General features: G+C 43.2%; 1 protein-coding gene across 2 annotated transcripts in view; it reads right to left on the reverse strand.

Annotated features, from left to right (window-relative positions):
- The window catches only part of LOC144511821 (ubiquitin carboxyl-terminal hydrolase 49-like), a 72928-nt gene that overhangs the window by 29768 nt on the left and 21556 nt on the right, over positions 1 to 21604 (reverse strand). For both annotated transcript variants that reach the window (XM_078242175.1, XM_078242174.1), the window contains exons 2-3: positions 13636 to 13785; positions 2388 to 3863 (exon numbers count right to left, since the gene is read on the reverse strand). In XM_078242175.1, coding sequence (XP_078098301.1) covers positions 2388 to 3800 — 1413 coding nt within the window. In that variant the 5' untranslated portion in view covers positions 3801 to 3863; positions 13636 to 13785. The remainder of the gene's footprint in view (positions 1 to 2387; positions 3864 to 13635; positions 13786 to 21604) is intronic.

The following is a 21604-nucleotide window of genomic DNA, read 5'->3' on the forward strand; positions in this document are numbered from 1 at the left end:
TACCTGGTCTGGCCTACATGTGACTCCAGACCCACAGCAATGTGGTTGACTCTCAAATGCCCTCTGAAATGGAGTGCAGTTAGGGATGGGCAATAAATGCTGGCCCAGCCGGCATCGCCCACATCCCATACAAAAAAAGGAATTTTAAAAATCTGGATCTTGATTCAATGAAATCCGTATTGATTACTTCTCAATTCAATTGGTTTACTGCCCGTCACTTAAGCTGATATTTTCTTGGAAATTCATCTACTGTAGGAAAAATTTGCTCATCTTTATCCACTAGAACGTGCAATCTTAATTTGATTTGATTTATTATTGTCACATGTATTAACATAGTGAAAAGTATTGTTTCTTGCACCCTATACAGACAAAACATACCGTTCATACAGAAGGAAATGAGAGAGTGCAGAATGTAGTGTTACAGTCATAGCTAGGGTGTAGAAAAAGATCTATCGATGGGCAGGATTTTACTGTTCTCATCACAGGTCCAAATAAACAACAAGTTAGCCAGCAACTACACCCAAATATCTTTTAAACCTTTATAACTCTAGTAACGTGGGTTTCTCCCTGCTGGTGGGTCCTGTAACATTATACCTTTGATGTAAATATGGAAACCCAGTTAAACAACAGGAAACCTCATTATATTGCAGAACTTATTCCAGCGGAAGCAATTTCAAAATCTGAAGGGCTCCCTCTGTTCCAGGTTCATGCTGCTTATAGATAGTAGCAACACTGACGACACTGGCAGCAACGTCTAAACTGTGCTAATGCAGGAACGGTGTGGGGTACAGCTGTTCAACAGTCAGGAACGTAATCGTTGCAAGTCCTGATTGGCCCACTCTTGTTCCCATACCTTGCCCCTGGGGGGGGGGGGGGGGGGGGGGGGGGGTGTTGTTGGGGGGCAAGAATGAAACCACCTGCTGAGGTGGAGCTGTGTGTCTTTGGAGTCATAGGTGCCATCTTATTCACAGTACAGGGCTGCTTCTGGAAGCTGTTAACATAAATAAGGTATGAAAAGCCCGAAGTGTACAATGGCTTGACCTGAATCATCATAATTACACATGTTCAGATTTAATACTACTGGGGTTTCACTTTGCTCGCTGCCCTACCGTCTACTGCAATGTAAATGAGCAGACCTAAAGGTATTCTAGCTGATACCATGGGAATTTAGAAGAGCAGCTGGATGGAGCCATTATAAAAATAAGCACAATGAGGCAAATAAAATGCGTAAAAGCAATTTGACCACAAGCCTGCCTGCCCTGAAAGGGAGGGAGATATTTCAATGACATGGGTGCATACCTCCCACAGAATCTTCTGTAAATACCTCAACGGCCTACTCGTTTTCAAGAATCACTTTCAGTGGAAGCAGTCTGCATCATAACATGGCTGCCCCAGATTATAAATTTACCCCCTTTGAAGTAAAGGGAAGCTTGGGGGTGGTGGTGTGAGCAAGAGTGGAACTATGCACAGTTACTCAAAGACTGGGAACTTAATGTAGATCCTCCTGGCATTCTCCAAATAAAACATGCTGGAACACAAGCCGTGTAAAGCTTCCGCTGAACTCGTAACAAATCATTAGTTTAACCAATTTCTGAGATATATATCATATCCGACAGATCATTATTCAGCCTCCACTTGTGTGAAAAGGGCTCCCCCCCACTTCAGCGGTCTGCTTGACTACAGTGACAACATAAACTGGAGGAGGAGGAGGAGATGACATAGAACGTAACCCAAATGGAATCGCAAAAAAAAAAAAAATCACCAGGAACTCCACTCCAGATTTTCACCCAGTCTGCAGTGCCGGTAAGCGTGTGGGTGCGTGGTGGGAGGGGAAAAACAAGGTTGGGCCCTGATGCTTTCCAGAGTCAAATAGCTTGCCAAGGCTCATTATCAAGACACATATGTTAGGAATGGTCACTTGGGCACAGTAAACAGATGGTTACGGGCACCCAGGGAATTGTACTGCAGTCACAAACAGCACCTTCAGGACAGCAGCGAGATTATAATTAAAAAGTTAAAACCCAAGGTTAGAACTTAGACGTAGTCTCGATAGTATTGCTGAAAAGCTAATCACTAACAAATGCTAGCATGTTGGAAACGGAAAGGGGATCAAGTTCTTAGTTACAAAGCACCCTTTTCAGCTTTCATTAAAAATAAAATGAAGGATGGCAATGGCAAAAGGACACAGCTTTAACTTTTACATTAAGCACAGCCAACTTTGCAGCTACGTCTCAGGCATTTGATAACTGATAGAAGAGTGCTGTCACTGGCTACAAAGTGGAAAGTATTCCATTCAGCAGCATTGTCATCTTTCATCTTGACAAGATCAGATCAGGAATAAAGAATTAAATTAAAATAAGACTGCACACACTATCGTTTTCCTTTACCTGACTGAGCAGCTGCCCGTGAAAGATGGTATTCACCACCTTGAGAACCTGCTTGGTGAGCTTCCTTTGAGAAAAAGGAATAAGGATCCTGTGCTTCGTGCCTTCCGATTCCAGCTCCTGCTGCACTTTGTCCAGTAATTCACACAGAAATTCCTGAGCATCTTGCTGACCATATCCCCTGAACGCCGGGATCAAGCTCCATACAGAGTGCAACATAGCAAACGGGGATACCAAAGCCCATTTCCCAGACCACATTACTCGAAAGAGCGTGTGAAGTTCATGGCAAAGAGAGATGTGCTTTGAGCTAGGCTCCTTGGGTTGAATAAGTTCCAGGTTCCTGGCCATAGAAGCACCTCCGTTCAAACCAGCTGGCATGCTGTATCTCCCTGAAGTTCCCACATGATCATTTCTTCCCGCTAAGCAAGATGCAGGACCAATCCCCAGAGTGACCTTGTTAGACAATCTCGTTTTCCCGTTTGCGGTCCTTGCCAACAGTTCTTCAGTCTCACAGAGATCAAGGGTTAAGAAACACTCTCTGAACTTTTGCAAGTGACTGAGTACTTGCAGGATGGAGTTCATGTAGCAGGTATTACCAAGGTTTCTCAGGCCCGTAACACCAGGTGTTACCACTGGTTTGCGCTTGGCAGCGTAATACCGCTTCATTTTGTTCCTTTGTCGTTTTGAGGTAGGGGCAGTTTGTAGCACCTTTTTTCCAGTTGGTTTTCTGCACTTTCTCGAGATATGGTCCTCCTTTCGAATTTGAAATAAAATCCTTGCACTTTTCCTGGGTGGAGTGTTGGCAAGTTCTTCCATGAACTTACGCTTTAGCTCCTGCCGGCGCTTCCTCGCTTCCTCCTTTCGTCTATCCATTTCCTCCTGTAGTCGCTTCTCTTCCAATCTACGCTTACCGCTGGTTGTTTGTTCAAACCAAATGCGCATTGCCTTTGTTAGCAAAGACTGGCGTCTGTGCCAAAGAGCAGTGAACATCTGCTCTGTACTGTGAGTCTGCCCTTTTTTGTTCTTCTGAAACGAACAAGGAGATTCCCCGCAAGCCATTGACCGCAATGCCCTGCCATTGCGTGCCATCGGACTGTACTTTTGGTTCTTTATTGCACTTAAAGTGCTTCTCAACAGTTTTAAATCCCCCGTAGCATTGTCATTCAACACGTAGTCATCACAAAGATAACAAAAGACATAAAGTTCATTGACCTCCATAGCCAAAGGATGCCTAGTTTCCTCAAAGTGTTTGAGTGCATGCTCCTCAATGTAGCGGCCACAAGCCACATGGGAGCATTTAAGACAGGCCCAAACAGACTCGGTGGTGTTGCAGTCCATGCAATGCCACTTCTGGGGATTCAATATAGAGTGATTTTGGGCGAGTCGCAGGCGCCCTACATGCTTACACCTATCCATGGCTTTAAAAGCTCTCAGAAATATTCTGGTTGTAGTATCCTTGACCTGCTGTAATGCTTTAACCTGCAGGAGAAAGACAAAAAAAAACTTCAGCCATTGAAACTTTTATAACAAGCTGTAAAAACATCAATTTGGAAAATCTTCACTGGGGCCACTGTAAATGCCCCAAATCTAATGCATCACCTTTACCAAACACACCACTGTTCATTAAAGTGAACAAAAGACAAATAATTTCTTTAGCAGCTTCGAGCCACCAAATCAGGAGTGGCACTACAAGAGGCCTATACTGCCCTCGCGTCTAGTTAATAAAGGGTTACCAGCTTTTAACAAAGGATCGCAACATTCTCAGAGGACAACTGCATTAATGCTGAATCAAGACATTAAGTTTGACGTGGGTTAACCCGTAAAGATACAGGACATGAAAATAAGGTATGCAAAAGATAAATGAGCGTTTAATATTTTTAAAAAATAGTAATGGGGGAGGAGGTGGGGTAAATATGATAAACTGGTACATTATTCAAAGAATGAATTCAACTGAGCTAGGCCAGTTTTCTGGCCTTCCCCCACACCACAGCTAGGGAAAGAAATCATGGCAAATATTGTGAAAGAGTCATCACCATACATAGTTACGTGCGGTGAAAGAAGACAAATGAAAAGATTTGAAGGCAAGGCTTCTTCACTGGAAAAATAGAGAGATTTAAAAGGGGCATTGTCCAGTTTAAATGGAAGGAAATATAGGCAAATAGAACTATACATCCATAAGTAGAAAACATTTAAAGCAGTGGAAGGAATAGATTAAAAATCAAGCTAATTCCAATAAGGGAAAATGGAAATTCATCAAAGGTATTATGGACAACCAGGGAAATCAGAGATATTTTGAAACCAGAGAAACATTTATCTTACAGGGTAGACTGAAAAAAAAGAGGAAAACTAGGAAGAAATAAAAAATAGCAACAAAGAATTATGAAGATACATTCCTAGTGAGAGGATAGTCATGGTTTTGTATAGTGGTGAAAAGGAATAGAGATTAAGGGAATTACAGATATACAAAATGTGTACTTAGCCTTATTTTTACAGATGAGGTGGATATTAGGATTATAGAAACACCATAGAAGCAAGAAAGTTTATAGCACAAGAGGCAGCCAGTAGGCACACAGTCTGTGCTGGATCATTACTAGTTAAATCAATAATCAACTCCACTTCCTCTACATTCACCCTGGAATCTTGCATCTTTATCTATTTCAAATATTTATCCACTTTACCCTCAAACAATGGTCTCTGACTCAACCACTCCATGTGGAAAAGCATTCCATGTTCACACAACCCTCTTAGTAAAGAAATTTCTCATTCACTCTCCTCGATTGTTTAATGGCCGTTTTCTATTCAGCATACTAAAACCCTTCATAACTTTAAAAAATCGGTTGTAAACACGTTCTCCAGTAAAGATCAGTCCCGAAACTTCATGTGCCCCCTCCCTCACCGCCCCCGACCTCCCACCCCACAAGTATAAGGCTCTCTCATCCCTGCATCCCCTGCCAAATCCACACTATACAGCCTCTCGGATTTCAATGTCCTTTCTATAATGAGGCACCCAAAGCCACGCACAATAATCTAACAATGGCCTCATCAATGCTTTGCACTAGAGGCGGCTGCGGAGCCATTAAGAAAGGTTATTGTTTAACCAAAAGGGAAGTCATTATTCAAGGAACTGGTACAAAAGATGTTACTCAAACTAAAGTTAGATAAATCACTGGGACGTGTTTGTTTACAATCGAAGATCCTGATGAAATGCAGAGACGCTGATAATGATTTCCCGCAATCTTGCGCTAGAGGTTTGGCCAGTGGAAAACATGACATTCTTTAAAAAAGGGAAACATGGTAAAACAGAATTTAAAAAAAAAAATCAGACAAGGGTTTACAATATAGACTGAAATTACTAAACACCTGAAGAAACCCAAATTAATACGAATTTCCAAAGACAATGAAGCCCCCCCCCCCGCTCTTCCCCTTCTACTTAAAATGCTTTTGGAGAGCTATGAAGTCAGGACAGCTTAAAAACCCTGACTGGCATCAAGATTGCAATTGCACTTTTATAGGCCTGAAAGAATGGCTAACATGGGAAATGTTACACTGAATGATTCAATAAGGGGATGCACCAGATAAAAGGGAGCTCCATACCCGTGAAGAGATACAGGAGCACATTAATGGCAAATTTAAAATGTATGCAACAAAAATAGCCTGATAATATTAGGAGACTTTATCCTAATATAGGCTCAAAAAAATAGTGTTAAAGACATGGAAGACTGTGACGTGCATACTGAAGTTAATTCAGTTCAGCAAGGGAGGAAGCAGTGCTGGATCAAGTTCTGGAAAATGGATTAAGGAAAATGGATTGTGTTATACAAGGAGATCAGCAAACTAATAAGTGATTGCAACAACATTTGGTTTAATGCAGTTATAGAAAGAGGCAAGATAATATCAATGACAAAAATGATCAGCTTGAGAGGGGTTCATTTTTAAAAAGTGATTCATTCATGGAATGTGGACATCACTGGCTAGACCAGCATTTATTAGCATCCCTAGCTGCCCTCGAGAAGGTGCTGGTATGCTGCTTTCATGAACCGCTGCAGTCCATGAGGTGTAGGTACATCCACAGTGTTGTTGGCGAGGGAGTGCCAGGGCTTTTCACCCAGCGACAGTGAAGGAACAGCCATGTGTTTCCAAGTCAGGATGGTGAATGACTTGGAGGGAATGTCCATGTGGTGGTGTTCCCAGTTGTCTGCTGCCCTTGCCCTTCTAGATGGTAGTGGCCATTGGTTTGAAAGGAGATGTCTAAGGAGCCTTGATGAGTTCCTGCATCTTGTAGATGGTACACTGCTGGCAGTGTGTGTCAGTGGTGGAGGGTGTGAATGTTTGTGGATAGGGTGCCAATCAAGCTGTCTGCTTTGTCCTAGTGTCGACCTTCTTGAGGGTTTTTGGAGCTGCACTCACTCAGACAAGGGGAGAGTATTCCATCATATTGCTGATTTGTGCCTTGTAAATGGTGGTCAGGGTTTGGGTAGTCAGGAATAAGTTACTCACTGCAGGAGTCCTAGCCTCTGATCTGCTCTTGTAGCTACAGTATTTATATGGTTAGTCCAGTTCAGTTTTTGAGGGTGTTGACAGTGCAGGTTTCAGCGATGGCAATGCCATTGAATGCCAAGAGGTAATGGTCAGTTTCTCTCTTTTGGAGATGGTCATTGCCTGGCGCTGTGTGGCACGAATGTTACTTTCTACTTAACAACCCAAGCCTGGATATTGTCCAGATCTTGCTGCATTTGAACACAGACTACTTCAGTTTCTGAGGAGTCCCGAACAAAGAACAAAGAACAGGCCCTTCGGCCCATCAAGCCTGCACTGATCACGTTATCCTATCTAGACCAACTGCCTAAATCCCTCTACTCCCCACCTGATCATGTGTCTATCCAGATAAGTCTTAAAACAGTGACTGAACATTGTGCAATCATCAGCAAACATTCCCACTTCTAACCATATGATGGAAGTAAGGTCATCAATGAAGCAACTAAAGATGGTTGGGCCCAGGACACTACCCTGAGGAACACCTGCAGTGATGTCCTGTAGCTGAGATGACTAGCCTCCAACAACCATAATCCTTTATACTAGGTAAGACTCCAAACAGCAGAGAGTTTTCCCTGGTTCCCATGGACTCCAAGTTTGCTAGGGCTCCTTGATGCCACACATTGTCAAATGTGGCCTTGATGTCAAGAACAAACAGATTTTTAATCATTAAAGGAATCAAAGGTTATGAGGACAAGTTGGGAAAGTGGAGTTAAAGATTATCATATAATTTCAGTCATAACCTCATTGAATGGTGGAGCAGACTAGATGGGCCGAATGGTCTACTTCTGCTCTTATGTCTCATGATTGTACTCACTCTCACCTCTGATGATCAACTCTTTTGTCCTTGTTTGAACCAAGGTTGTAATGAGATCAGGAGCTACGTGGCCCTGGTGAAGCCCAAACTGAGCATCATTGAGTAAGTCATTGCTACACAATTGTCGCTTGATAGCAATGTTAATTACCTTTTATCACTTCACAGATGATCAAGGGTAGACTGATGGGGTGGTAATTGGCTGGGTTGAATTGGGCCTGCTTTTTTTTGTACAGGACATAGCTGGGCAATTTTCCACATTGCTGGGTAGATGCCAAAGTTGCAGCTGTACTAGAACAGCTTGGCTAGAGGAACCCGGTACATCAGTGCAAAAGATAAGGCTTAAGCATTTGCTACAATCGTCAGCCAGAAGTGTCAAGTGGATGGTCCATCGTGGCCTCCTCTGGATGTTCCCAACATCACAGATGCTAATCATCAGCCGATTCTAGAATATAAATTCTCAGTACTATTGCCACAATTTTGTCAGGGCCCATAGCCTTTGCAGTATCCAAGTGCCTTCAGCCATTGCTTGATACCACGTGGAGTGAATCGAATTGGCTGAAGATTAGCATCTGTGATGCTGGGAACATCCAGAGGAGGCCACGATGGATCATCCACTTGGCACTTCTGGCTGACGACTGGAGCAAATGCTTCAGCCTTATATTTTGCACTGATGTACCGGGTTCCTCCATCATTGAGAATGGGATATTTGTGGAGCCTCCTCCTCAGTGAGTTGTTTATAGTCCAATACCATTCACAGCTGGATGTGGCAGGACTGCAAAGCTTAGATCTCATCTGTTGGTTGTGGAATTGTTTAACTCTTATCACTTGCTGCTTATGCTGTTTGGCAAGCAAGTAACCCTGTGTTGTAGCTTCACCAGGTTGACACCTCATTTTTAAGTATGTCTGATGCTTCTCCTGGCATGCCCTCCTGCACTTTTCATTGATCCCCTAGCTTGGTGGTAATGGTAGAGTGAGGATATACTGGGCCATGAGGTTACAGATTGTGGTTGCGTACAGATCTGTTGCCGATGGCCCACAGTGCTTCATGGTCATCCAGTCTTGAGTTGCTAGATCTGTTTGAAAACTATATCATTTAGCATAGTGGTGATGCGACACAACACAATGGAAGGCATCCTCAATGTGAAGACAGGACTTTGTCTCCACACGGACTATGCTGTGGTCACTCCTAATACTGTCACAGACAGATGCATCTACAGCAGGATGAGGTCAAGGATGTTTTTCCCCCTTGTTGGTTCCCAAACCACCTTCTACAGACCCAGTCTAGCAGTTATGTCCTTTAGGACTTAACCAGCTCGCACAGTGGCATGCCATTCTTGGTGATGGACATTGAAGTCCCCCATTCAAAGTACATTCTGTGCCCTTGCCACCCTCAGTGCTTCCTCCACGTGGTGTTCAACATGGAGGAATACTGATTCATCAGCTGCGAGAGGACGGTATATGGTAATAAGCAGGAGTTTTCCTTGCCCATGTCTGACCTGATGACTTAATGGGGTTTGGAATTGATTCTGAGGACTCGCAGAGCAATGGCCCACTGTATAGCACTATGCTGCCATCTCTGCTGGGTCTGACCTGCCTGCCTGTGGGACAGGACATACTTAGGGATGGTGATGTCTGGGACATTGTACGGTATGATTCCATGAGTATAACTGCGTCAGGCTGTTGCTTGAGGCCTTAGCCCACAGATGTTAATAAGGAGGATTTTGAGGGTCAACAGTGCTGAGTTTGCCATTGTTGTTTCCACTACCTAGGTGGATGCTGGGTAGTCTGTCCGCTTTCATTCCTTTGAGGCTTTTAGAAATTTGATACAATGGAGACCATATTAGAGGGCATTTAAAAGTCAGCCATATTGCTGTGGGTCTCAAATCACATGTAGACCAGACCAGGTAAGGACTGTAGATTTCCTTCTCTAATGGAAGGAAATGAACCAGATGGGGTTTTTTTTACGACAATCAACAATGGTTTCATGGTTATCATTAGATTTTTAATTCTAGATTTTTATTGAATTCAAATTCTGCCTGCCGTGGTGGGATTTGAACTCCGGTCTCCAGAGCATTTCTCTGGGTCTATGGATTACTAGTCCAGCAACAATACCACGATAGATTTAAGAAAGGATTCAGCACGGGTAGATTGGATAAAGCAGGAACAAAGTTTATTTATTAAGTCACAAGTAGGCTTACATTAACACTACAATGAAGTTACTGTGAAAATCCCACACTCTGGTGCCTGTTCGGGTACACTGAGGGAGAATTTAGCATAGCCTATCCACCTAACCAGCACATCTTTGGACTGTGGGGAGAAACTGGAGCACCCGGAGAAAACCCACGCAGACACAGAGAATGTGCAAACTCCACACAAAGTGACCCAAGCCGGGAATCGAACCCGGGTCCCTAGCACTGTGAGGCAGCAGTGCTAACCACTGTGCCACCGTGCCAAGCAATGGAAGGCATTCAGGGAAGAAAGGATTTCGGGCACAAACTGAACATATTTGCCGAGACTGTCTGGCCGTTGAGCCGTGGGAGGTGGTGCTTTGTTTGTTAGCGGCGGGATTCTCTGGTCTCGCCGCTGTCATTGGGAATTGCCATTGACGTCACCACACGCTGGTGGAAAACCCATGGGTGGGGGTGCGCTGCCAGCAGGACCGGAGAATCCCACCAGAGTGAACAGTCGGTAGTGGTAATCCTGCCATTATTTTCAAGGAAAAGGATAGAATAGCGAAAACTAATGGATCCTGGGTGAGAAGAGAAGTAAAAGTTAAAACAGAAAAAGGTTTGAGACAAATGTCAACAGGAAGATTCAGTTAATAGGCTGGAAGATAATGGAAAGTACACGAAATAGAGAAGTTATAAGTAGACAACAATAAATTGAAGCACAAAACTTTAAAGGTTAAAATTGCATAAACACACAAAGTGTATCTGATTAGCTGTTAATGTTTCAGGTCAGTGACCGTCTAGCAAAATCGTCCTGATGAAAGGTTGATGACTTAAAACATGAACATTATCTCTCCATACATGCTGTCTGGCCTGCTTAGTATTTTCAGCATTTTCTGTTTTTATTTCAGATTTCCAACATCGGCAATATTTTACTTTTAGCTACAATGAAGGGTGGCATGGTGGCACAGTGGGTAACAATGCTGTCTCACAGCGCCAGGGACCCGGGTCACTTGTCTGTGTGGAACTTGCACATTCTCCCTGTGTCTGCGTGGGTTTCCTCCGTGCCCTCCAAAGATGTGCGGGTTAGGTTGATTGACCATGCTAAATTGACCATTAGTGTCAGATGGATTAGCAGGGTAAATACGTGGGCTTAGGAGAATAGGGCCTGGTAGGATTGTTGGCGGGTGAAGACTTGATGGGCCGAACGGCCTCCTTCAGCACTATAGGGATTCTATGAATCTTCTATGAATTTGGGCCTATTAAAGACAAAAAGAAAAATCTTCATGTACAGACAGAGGACATGGCGAATGTAATAAATGAGGACTTCACGTCTGCCTTCACAACAGAAGAGAACGATGTGAAAGTTACACTAAAAATAGCCAGGGACATTCTGGAGGGCTGGTGATGCTACCCACCTTCCAAAAAAAAAGGGAGAGGGGTAAACCAGAAATCTACAGGCCTGGTAGTGGGGAAGGTATTAGAAATCACTATCAGGGATAAAATAAACTTTAATTTGAAAAGCTAACAGTTAATCAAAGAGAGCTAACATGGATCTTGTATTTGACTAACTTGATTCAATCCTTTGATGAGCTAACAGAGAAGGTTGAATAAGGTAGTACAGCCAGCTGATGCTGTACATATGGACTATCAGAAACCGTTTGACAAAGTGCCACACTGATGGCTTACTAAGGGAAAGTGACAATATGAATACAAAATTGGTTCAGCGACAGAAAGCAAAAGATTGGTAATATGGTTGAAAAGTCAAATAGAGGAACAGAATAAAACAGAGATAACACGTTAGAACTTTATAAGTCAGCTGGAGCATTGCGGAGACTCTGGGCACCGAACTTCAGGAAAGACGTACAGGCCTCAGAAAGGACATGGGGAAGGTTTAAAGGTGAGGGACTTCAGTTATATGGAATGATTGGAAAAGTTTGGACTGTGGGCGGCACAGCTGCCTCACAGCACCAGGGACTCGGGTTCGATTCCCACTTGGGTCACTGTCTATGTGGAGTTTGCACATTCTCCCTTGTCTGCGTGGGTTTCCTCCGGGTGCTCTGGTTTCCCCCTGCCCCACAGTCTGAAAGCTATGTTGGTTAGGTGCATTGACCATGCTAAATTCTCCCTCGGTGTACCTGAACAGGTGCCGGAGTGTGGCGACTAGGGGATTTTCACAGTAACTTCATTTGCAGTGTTAATGTAAGCCTACTTGTGACAATAATAAATAAACTTTAAACTGTTCTCCTTGGAACAGGGGTTATTGAATAAAGATTGAGAGGTTTTGATAGATAGATAGACAAAGCATTATTCCCACCAGCAAGTGGGTCAATAAGTGGTCAAAGATTCAAAACTGGCAAAGATCTTGGAGGGAGAGAAGGAGAAATCATTTCATCCCATTGTTGTGATCTGGAACATTGTATGTGAAAAGGTGGTGGAAGCTGATTCAATAAATAATTTTGGAAGGGAGTGGGACAGCTGCTTGAGGATAAGGAAGTTACATGGTTATGAACAAAAGATGGGGACATGGGACTCAGCACAATTGCTCATTCAAAAACCTAGTACAGGTTTGATGGGCTGAATGGTCTCCTATTCTCTCAACTTATGATATAATGTGGAGATGCCGGTGTTGGACTGGGGTAGGCATAGTAAGAAGTCTCATAACACCAGGTTAAAGTCCAACAGGTTTATTTGGTAGCACGAGCTTTCGGAGCGCTGCCCCTTCATCAGGTGAATGAAGGGGCAGCGCTCCGAAAGCTCGTGCTACCAAATAAACCTGTTGGACTTTAACCTGGTGTTGTGAGACTTCTTACTGAGCTTTATGATACTCAGCACCTAGCCATGGTATATCTCACTTAAAGAATACTCAATCCCAATACAGACCACCCCCAATGAATTGTGTGAGGAAGCTTTAGTTGTGGAAACAAGAGGATCCTACATTTTATTCCTGAGCCAAGAGGGTTCTAGATTTGATTCCTGGAGTCATCTAGCCAACGGCAATTGGAAACAGTCTCCGCAAACAGGTTACAGAATGGAAAACTCAACCAGGACGCAAACTGCTGGTTCCCACACAGTGATGTGGAGATGCCGGCGTTGGACTGGGGTAAACACAGTAAGAAGTTTAACAACACCAGGTTAACAACACACAGTGACCACTGCTGGAAAGCACACAAGTGGAAAGAAATATACTGGGCAGGCTAGTCGATTAAATTTCCTTCAACTATGGCAACATCTACTGCCTAGGTTCACCAAAGACTGATTACTTGACAGAGATATTAAGGGATGGCTGGCAGTGTCAAACAAGAGTCGGTGACTTCTGGAGGAGGATGGTGAGAAAATTTGAAAACAAACCAAGTAGAACGCTTAAGCAAAGGGACAAGATAAACACCGAAAATCTCCATCCTCACTCACGGCTGGGATTCTCTGGTGCCACTGAAAGTGAATGGAGTTTTGGCTGGAACACTAAATTCTCCATCCTCACTTGCAGTGGGGTGGGCACGGATGAGATCAGAGAATTCCGCCCTTAAACACTCTTTTCCATTGGATACATTACAATTGGCACAAGCATTTTTTTTTAAAAAAAGAACAATTAATGGGTATTAACTGCAAATCACATTTCTAATCTTTGGAAGGATTATCCCAGATAATATTCCTGAACATGGGAAAGGGGAAAATAATTAATGCTCAGGTTCCTGACTGAACACATGATCACGCAGGAAGTATCTGTACTTACTTAGACATTCTCAAATCTTCTTCCAACAACAGAGTGGTCACAGTATGAAGAAATACCATCTCAGCAAGCAATAGTCACAGCACTGTACCTCCACGATACGTTGCTCGGAACTGTCAGGATACCATATTACAGGCAGTCAACCTTACAGCTCTGAAACATTAGAAAAAGATACCTTTCAATGCCAGTACAATTAAGATCATGTCCCTTAACACTTACCATATTCAAGTATTTTATTTCGTGAATGAATCTGGCAATATATTGAGATATTTTAAGAGAGCAAAGCCTTCTGCAGCGAAACAGAATATTAATATTTAGACAATGCTATTCCTGTAAGCATCACTAACTGGTATCATCTGCATTCTATTTGTTACTTCCCTTTCTATCCCAAGAGGTATATGCACAGCTGTGGAGGATTGCCTTTTTATCATTTTAATATGCAGATACCCCAAGACTACCCACGAAAATGGCTGTCAAAATTCATTTGATTGAATTTTGATGTAAAACTCTTGTGTGAAAATGGTCACAGGAACTGAAAAAACTGTAAACATCCAAATAAAATAAAAGATCAAATTTTCTAATGATATGCCAGCCTGAGGGCCTAATTGTACCAAGTGGTCAGCTACTATAACCAGCAGATTTCACCAACACCCAATGATACGTAGTGATTTACAACATCTGTGTCGACATGCCGGAATTACAGAACAAGGTTTTTGATGCTACTTCATGGCATTTAAAATGTCACAATATCATATATGAGCCAGAGAACAGAAAACCCAAGCAGGACGTTCATATTAATGCATGGGTTAACATCCTCAATTATTTGTTCACTCCGCTGTATAATGTACACTGCATCTGCCATACCTTGTCTTCCTTGAATACATGTTAAATGTACAGTTAACCCTTGCAACATGCGGTGGGAGGGAGGCAGAGGAGGGCAGAGCAAGCAAGCCATGCATTACAGTGAGGGGCACACGAGATTGACATTCCCTTTCATCCCAGCGAACAGCATGGTGGAAACAGTAGGGGAATATTTCTAAACACATTGGGGCAGCAGGAAAAGAATGAAGACAGTGGCCAGAGGAAGCTTTTCAAGTCACAACAAGGGAGAAGGGACTCAGCAGGTTAACTTATGGGGGGGGGAGGGTGGGGGGATTGCTGCAGGAGAGGAGTAGAGGACAGGAACGAGAAGCAGTTTCAAGCTGTCTCACAGTTGGGCAGAGACAGAAAATCTCCCAACATTCTTTTTACTTAAAAGATGTATAAAACGGTGAAATAATTTCACAATTAAAATATTTCTCCTCCACCCTGTCAAGAGACTGCAGAGGCTAGGGATGGACTGTTGTTCAAAATCATGCATTCAGACTTAGGCCTCTGCCATTGATCAATGACAGACAGAGATGAATGGAAGTTCCAATTGGCTGATTTGATCAACATGCACAAAGGACGCACATTGAGAAAGTGTGAGGGAGCTTTAACAGAATTAACATGAATCACAGACACGTCATTTGTTGCAGGATTTTTTTCCCCCTGAAGCGTTTCAACCACAATTATAAGCATGCTACAAAAAGAATTAGATTGAAGTCGCTTAAAAATAGAAGAAAAACAACTCCACAAATTGCTGCAGGAATCATTAAATACAGAGAATCGGGGCATGAATGTAATGTGTGTTCTGGCAGTTGGGGGGGTGGGGGCGCGGGGGATCCCTGCATCATGACAGCTCTACTGCTCCGAAACCTAACACTAATTCTCTGGAATAATTGGTTTCAAAAACTGCACTCCATATTCATCAATGCTCTCAAGTTGTAGTAGTGCAGTCTTCAAGTGCCAATAGATTTTAACATTTTTGTTAAAGCAAAAACCAATGCAAGAGGAATATTTCAAAACCCTGATTTGGAAAGATTGGCATTTTACCTTTCCACTAACACACAAGCTTATCGCAGTTCAATTATATCTTTACATTGGCAGAGGTCTAGCACTTAGCGTTAAACTAACCCATCTCAAAGTACTCTGGTCCAAAAGGAAAAAGGAGTTAGATTTGTCACAAATGCTAATCGAATCTACATAAGCAGATTCTGATCCAATCTAAAACTCCAAAAGAGCATTTTCACTTTTTCTCATCAGGGACAGCAAAATATCTATCTTTCTTCATTCACCAACAAACATTATTCATGTGATCCTTATTCTCAGCATGCAAGCCTTGAGTTACTTGAGTTACACAAGTCCCAGGCTACCTCTTTAACCATTGGGCTGAGAGCTCTCAATATCTTTTTTTAAAAGACAATTAAATTTTAATTAGAACTCTGTGGCTAACTGGTTACAAATCACAAATGGAACATGTTTACAGAATTTCCCTCGCACCCACACTAGTCTCCCTTTGCAAGGCACTGGCTCTTCCTGTATGGTTCCATAAGAACCAGCAGTATTCTGGTGCATTGCCCAAATACAGGTTTAAGCAGCAAGTGTTGATATGCTGTTTGTGGACGTAAGCTAAGCTCTGGCTGTTTTTCTTCCAAGTTCAGGCACAGGGAGTTACATTGCAACATGCTGCATAGCCCGCTAATACAGTACAGGAGAATACTGTGATACTGGGTACACAGACCATACAGTTCCATGTCTGATTGCCACCTACATGGTGCATTTACTCACTTTCACCCCTCAATGAAATCACCATCTCTTCCTCAGGCACCTAGTCTCCTCCAGTACCGCATTCACTATGTTCTGAATGTTGCAAGCATCACCAGGCCATTAGTTCGTTAATGGAGAGCGAAAGAGAGGGCTCATCCTGTCCTGTTGGACAAGAACACGTAAACATTTTCAACAGGGTCGTGCGGGAACCCTGCTAAATTTTCTTTGCTTGAATCAAGAACCCTGAAGCCAATGTAATCACCTCTCATCAGAGCTCAGCACAGAATAGGGACTGAACATGAAACCTTTCGGGTTTGTACGGTTCCTGGGCACATGTTAAGATTAGACAGGTCTTCTCCTGATCCCCAGCTTTGCAAAGAAAGAGATCATTTGCATTTGCGAAGTACTTTTCGGAACCTCAGGCTGTCCGAGAAGAATTTTTGAAGTCAGTGTCAGGAAATACATAGAACAGTACAGCACAGAACAGAACAGGCCCATCGGCCCACATGTTGTGCCGAGCTTTATCTGAAACCAAGATCAAGCTATCCCACTCCCTATCATCCTGGTGTGCTCCATGTGCCTATCCAAAATACTTTACATAATCTCAGCTAGATTACATAAAAAGAGATATATTACCAGTTAACAGGTTTCAGTGATGGTCGCTGTGGGACAAATCTTGACCAGGACATAGGGAGAAAACCCTGGTCGATTTTTAATAGTGCCACGTGATCTTCTACAACCAAATGGGGGCAGTTGAGGCACTGGCAACGTCTGAAAAACTACACATTTGACAGTGCAGCACCCTTGCAGTACTCAAGTGTCAGCCTAGATTTATATGCTCAAATCCTGGAGTGAAGCTTGAACTCACGACCTTCGAACTCCAGGAGAAAATGCTACAAGCGAGCAAAGCTGTCACATTGTAGTCTAGGACTGCTAGTATTTTAACTGGGGTTGGTACTGGCAGTTCTATACAGCTGCTTTAAATATTTTACTTCAGATTCCAGAAGGGTACCATCAATGAGACAATCCCGAGTGTTTATTAAACCCAGCTGCCTCACGCTGGCAGCCTTCATAAACTAATGTAGAACTGAGCTACAAATGCTCAGGAGGAACAATTTTGACACTGGAATAACGGGGACATGTTTTTTTCTGGACACCAGAAGCTGGATCTTGGATGCCAGACTCCTAGAACCAAAAATTAAACAGCATGAAAACAGCTCAAGAATACAAAGCAGAATTCCATGCATATTGTCACGAACCGGAGATTTCAGACAATATTTAGTGGGTTAAAGGTTTGGATGAAAAGATTTCCTTTTAAAGCAACTTTAATATTGAAGAACAAAATGTGGCCCACTTTTCAAGCAATAACCTAATTACCACTTTTCACCATAACAGGCCAACTTTCCACTGCTAATGTCACCCTCTAAAAGGTTGCTGGTAATTGGCATGCAAGCGAAATCAGAAAACTCGATGGAAGAGGCTATAAGCTACGCCACCACATTTTACACTTCCACTGCATCCTTAATGCATTCCAACCGACTCCCTTTAAAATGGGATACGGGTTAATGAAAGACAGATTGGGATTAGAGGATCAAAAGCGTGATCAAATAAGGCAAGTGTTATGAACGGTCTTAAATTTGCAGAGAAATTTGAGGAGGGAATTCCAAAGTGCCTTTTGGATGGTTTGTAAGGTGGGGGGGTGGGGGTGTTTATAGAAATAGTGAGGAACAACAAACAACTTAAACAACAAAAGGTAAGAATTTTAAATACACAACACTGAGCGACCAGGAGGACATGTAGGTGAGCTAGGACTGGAATAAATGAGTGAGGATTGGATACAGGCAGCAGAATTTTGGAAGGAGAAAGCTAGGAGGCTGACTAAGCAGGCATTCCAAAGTATTGCAAGTATTTACAGTACAGAAAGAAGCTTTTTGGCCATGCCAGTGCTTATGTTCCACACAAGACTCCTCGCCATTCCCATGGGATCTTTAGTGTGAAAATGAAGGCAGATGAGGATTTGGAACAGTCAAGTTTGAAGATGACAAGGGTTTCAGCAGCAGATGGGCTGAGATAGAGGCATAGTTAGCTAACAATATGGAGATGGGAGTGAGCAGTTTTTGTGATGGAGAGGATAGCGGTTACATAGCTTTTATTTTACTCCAATTTGAGCTAAGGCGAGGAATAGAAAACCCCATTACTCATTGCCCACCTTCTGCAATTTTTAAATAAGCTTACAATCAGCAGGAAAAGGTGAAAAACTAAACCTTTTTCAATAGGCAAATGCATCATGTGGTACAACACAGCGCCAGACATGAATGCTCCCAGGCCAAGACCTCTCTATGCTCAGTTAGTCGATCACAGCTAGACAGACAACAGAGCACTATCAGCCTCAGTTCTGATGGACACAACAAAGGAGGATTCCTGATTTCTATGTAAGGACTCCTATTGGAAAATACTCATGTGCTGAACATGCACGGACATAAATAATAGGATTGGGCTGATCTGTGATTTTATTCATGGTTGAATAGTCCATAACGTACACACATGAAGAATGATGACTTTGACAAAGGACCCACAAGGTTTCCAGTACCCACATTATCATATCGGCAGTGGGTTTCATTATTTTCAGGAAGGATATAATGTGGGGAGTCTGTTTTTTTTGTGGGGGTGGTGGTGGAAAGGCGGAGGTTGCGAGGAGCAAATGCAAGAGCTACAGCCTTGCCCCATTTATATTGCTAGGAAGTTGGTAGCGTCCCAAGTGGCAGAAAGAACAGACGTGTTGTCATTACAAGAGCATCCTCCCTCTCCATCCTGGATTCACCTGCTGAGTGTAAAAAAACTCAACTGGTGTGAAACCAGTATTAGTATCCCAGCAGCCTAGTTATCACCATGGTAACAGGGATACTGTATTTGCAACAACAAAAAGCTCCTTTCTCTCTCCTGTGCTTAAGGGTTATGCGTGCATTCTAAGCACCATTCAGGAGGTACCACACTGTGTTTGTAGTTTAAACAGGATAAATTTGGATCTCATCGTTATTGGCACCTGCAGCCGAGGAACCAACCTTCGACCACAGCAAACAGCTGAATCTACTAGACATAAACTCCAGCACCAAAATGCTCTACTAGTTATAATTCAGCTTTAATGGTGCCTACAAAAATAACCCTTATTGCTATTCAGCCAAAAGAGTAATCTTAGACTGGGGAAAGATTTTGTGAGATCAGTCGCAACAGAAGAACCCAGCTGGGGCTCCGACGGCTGATTACTACTCGGGGACCTGCACTAAAAACACACATGCAGATGCTGGGTGAAGACAAGGTCAGGCTTCATTATGAGGCTCTCATATTCAGATATTATCTTTTTTCCTCGCCCGAGCCTTGGTGTGACTGCATTAGATGCTACGATGGACGTGAAGATCACAAAGTCCCAGGTTTCATCCCCAATTTGTGCTGAAGTAGCTGATCCCAGCCACTGGGTTGCTAAAATTGGCCTCAACACTCCTGAACGAGGGAAAGTGAAAATATGAATAAAATCACTTAAGGTTCCATGTTTTCCACCATCCAATAACCTATAATGGAAATTGTGTTAGGGATGTGATGGGAGTTCCAATCAGACTAACCAAATACCTTGCTGGTACACATTCTAAGACTCATACATAATGACAACTTAATGAAACACTAAAAGCCACCAAGGAGTGAAGAGCAAAATCTATTTTAAAAAAGTAGATAGTTCAGCCTTTTGAGCCTGCTGTCATTCAATATGATCATGGTTCATCCATCCTCAATTCTATTTTTCCACACTATCTCTATTCCCTTGGTATCAAAAAAGCTATCATTTTCTGTTGTGAAGATATCCACATCCCTCTGGGAAAGGAATTCCTAAAGATCATAACCCCAAAAGTGAAGAAATTTCTCTTCAATCTCAATCTTTAACAGGCTACAAAATGAAGGCATGTAAAATCGTCGGCACCAACGCACCCTTCTCTTATGAGCTCAATGCATTCTATGCTCGTTTTGAGCAAGAGGTCAGCGAGAGCACGCCCTCCACCTCGGAAGAACCTGTATCCGAGGTCACCATTGCAGATGTCGGAGCACCCTTCTTGAAGGTCAACCCAAGGAAAGCGACTGGCCTGGATGGGATACCCGGACAAGCACTCAGATCCTGTGCGGACCAGCTAGCGGGGGTATTCACAGACATCTTCAACCTCTCTTTACAACAATCCGAGGTCCCTCTCTGCTTCAAGAAGACGACCATCATCCCGGTGCCAAAGAAATGCCAAACGGCGTGCCTTAATGACTATCGTCCGGTGGCTCTAACATCCATCATTATGAAGTGCTTCGAAAGGTTAGTCATGGCACGAATCATTTCCAGCCCCCCCAGATTGCTTAGATCCACTAGAGTTTGCATACTGCCACAACAAGTCCACAGCAGACACCATCTCCCTGGCCCTGGACTCAACCCTGGAACACCTATGTATCGATTACAGCTCAGCCTTCAACACCATTATTCCTACGAAACTCATCTCCAAACTCCGTGGCATGGGGTTCTGCTCCTCCCTTTGCGACTGGATCCTGAACTTCTTAGCCCACAGACCACAATCAGTAAGGATAGGCAACAACATTTCCGCCACGATCATCCTCAACACCGGTGACCCACATTGCTGTGTCCTCAGCCCCTTACTATAGTCCTTAAACACCTATGACTGTGTGGCCAAATTCCCCTCCAACCTGATTTTCAAGTTTGCTGATAGTGGGTCGGATCTCAAACAATTACGAGATGGAAAAAGATAGAAAATCTGGTGAACTGGTGCAATGACAATAATCTCTCCCTCAATATCAACAAAACAAAGGAGATAGTCATCGACTTCAGGGAGCATAAAAGAGGACATGCCCCTGTCTACATCAATAGAGACGAAGTAGAAGTGGTCGAAAGCTTCAGGTTTTTAGGTGTCCAGATCACCAACAACCTGTCCTGGTCCCCCCATGCTGATACTATAGTTTCGAAAGCTCACCAACATCTCTACTTTCTCAGAAGACTAAGGAAATTTGGCATGCCCGCTATGACTTCACCAACTTTTACGGATGCACCATAGAAAGCATTCTTTCTGGCTGTATCACAGTTTGGTATGGCTCCTGCTCTGCCCAAGACCTCAAGAAACTACAAAGGATCATGAATGAAGGCCAGTCCATCACTCAAATCAGCCTCCCATCCATTGACAATGGATGCACTTCCCGCTACCTCGGAAAAGCAGCCAGCATAATTAAGGACCCGACATACCCTGGACATACTCTCTTCCACCTTCTTCCGTTGGGAAAAAGATACAGAAGTCTGAGGACATGCACCAAC

This window comes from Mustelus asterias, chromosome 25 (genome assembly GCF_964213995.1).
Source record: "Mustelus asterias chromosome 25, sMusAst1.hap1.1, whole genome shotgun sequence".
Lineage (NCBI taxonomy): Eukaryota > Metazoa > Chordata > Chondrichthyes > Carcharhiniformes > Triakidae > Mustelus > Mustelus asterias.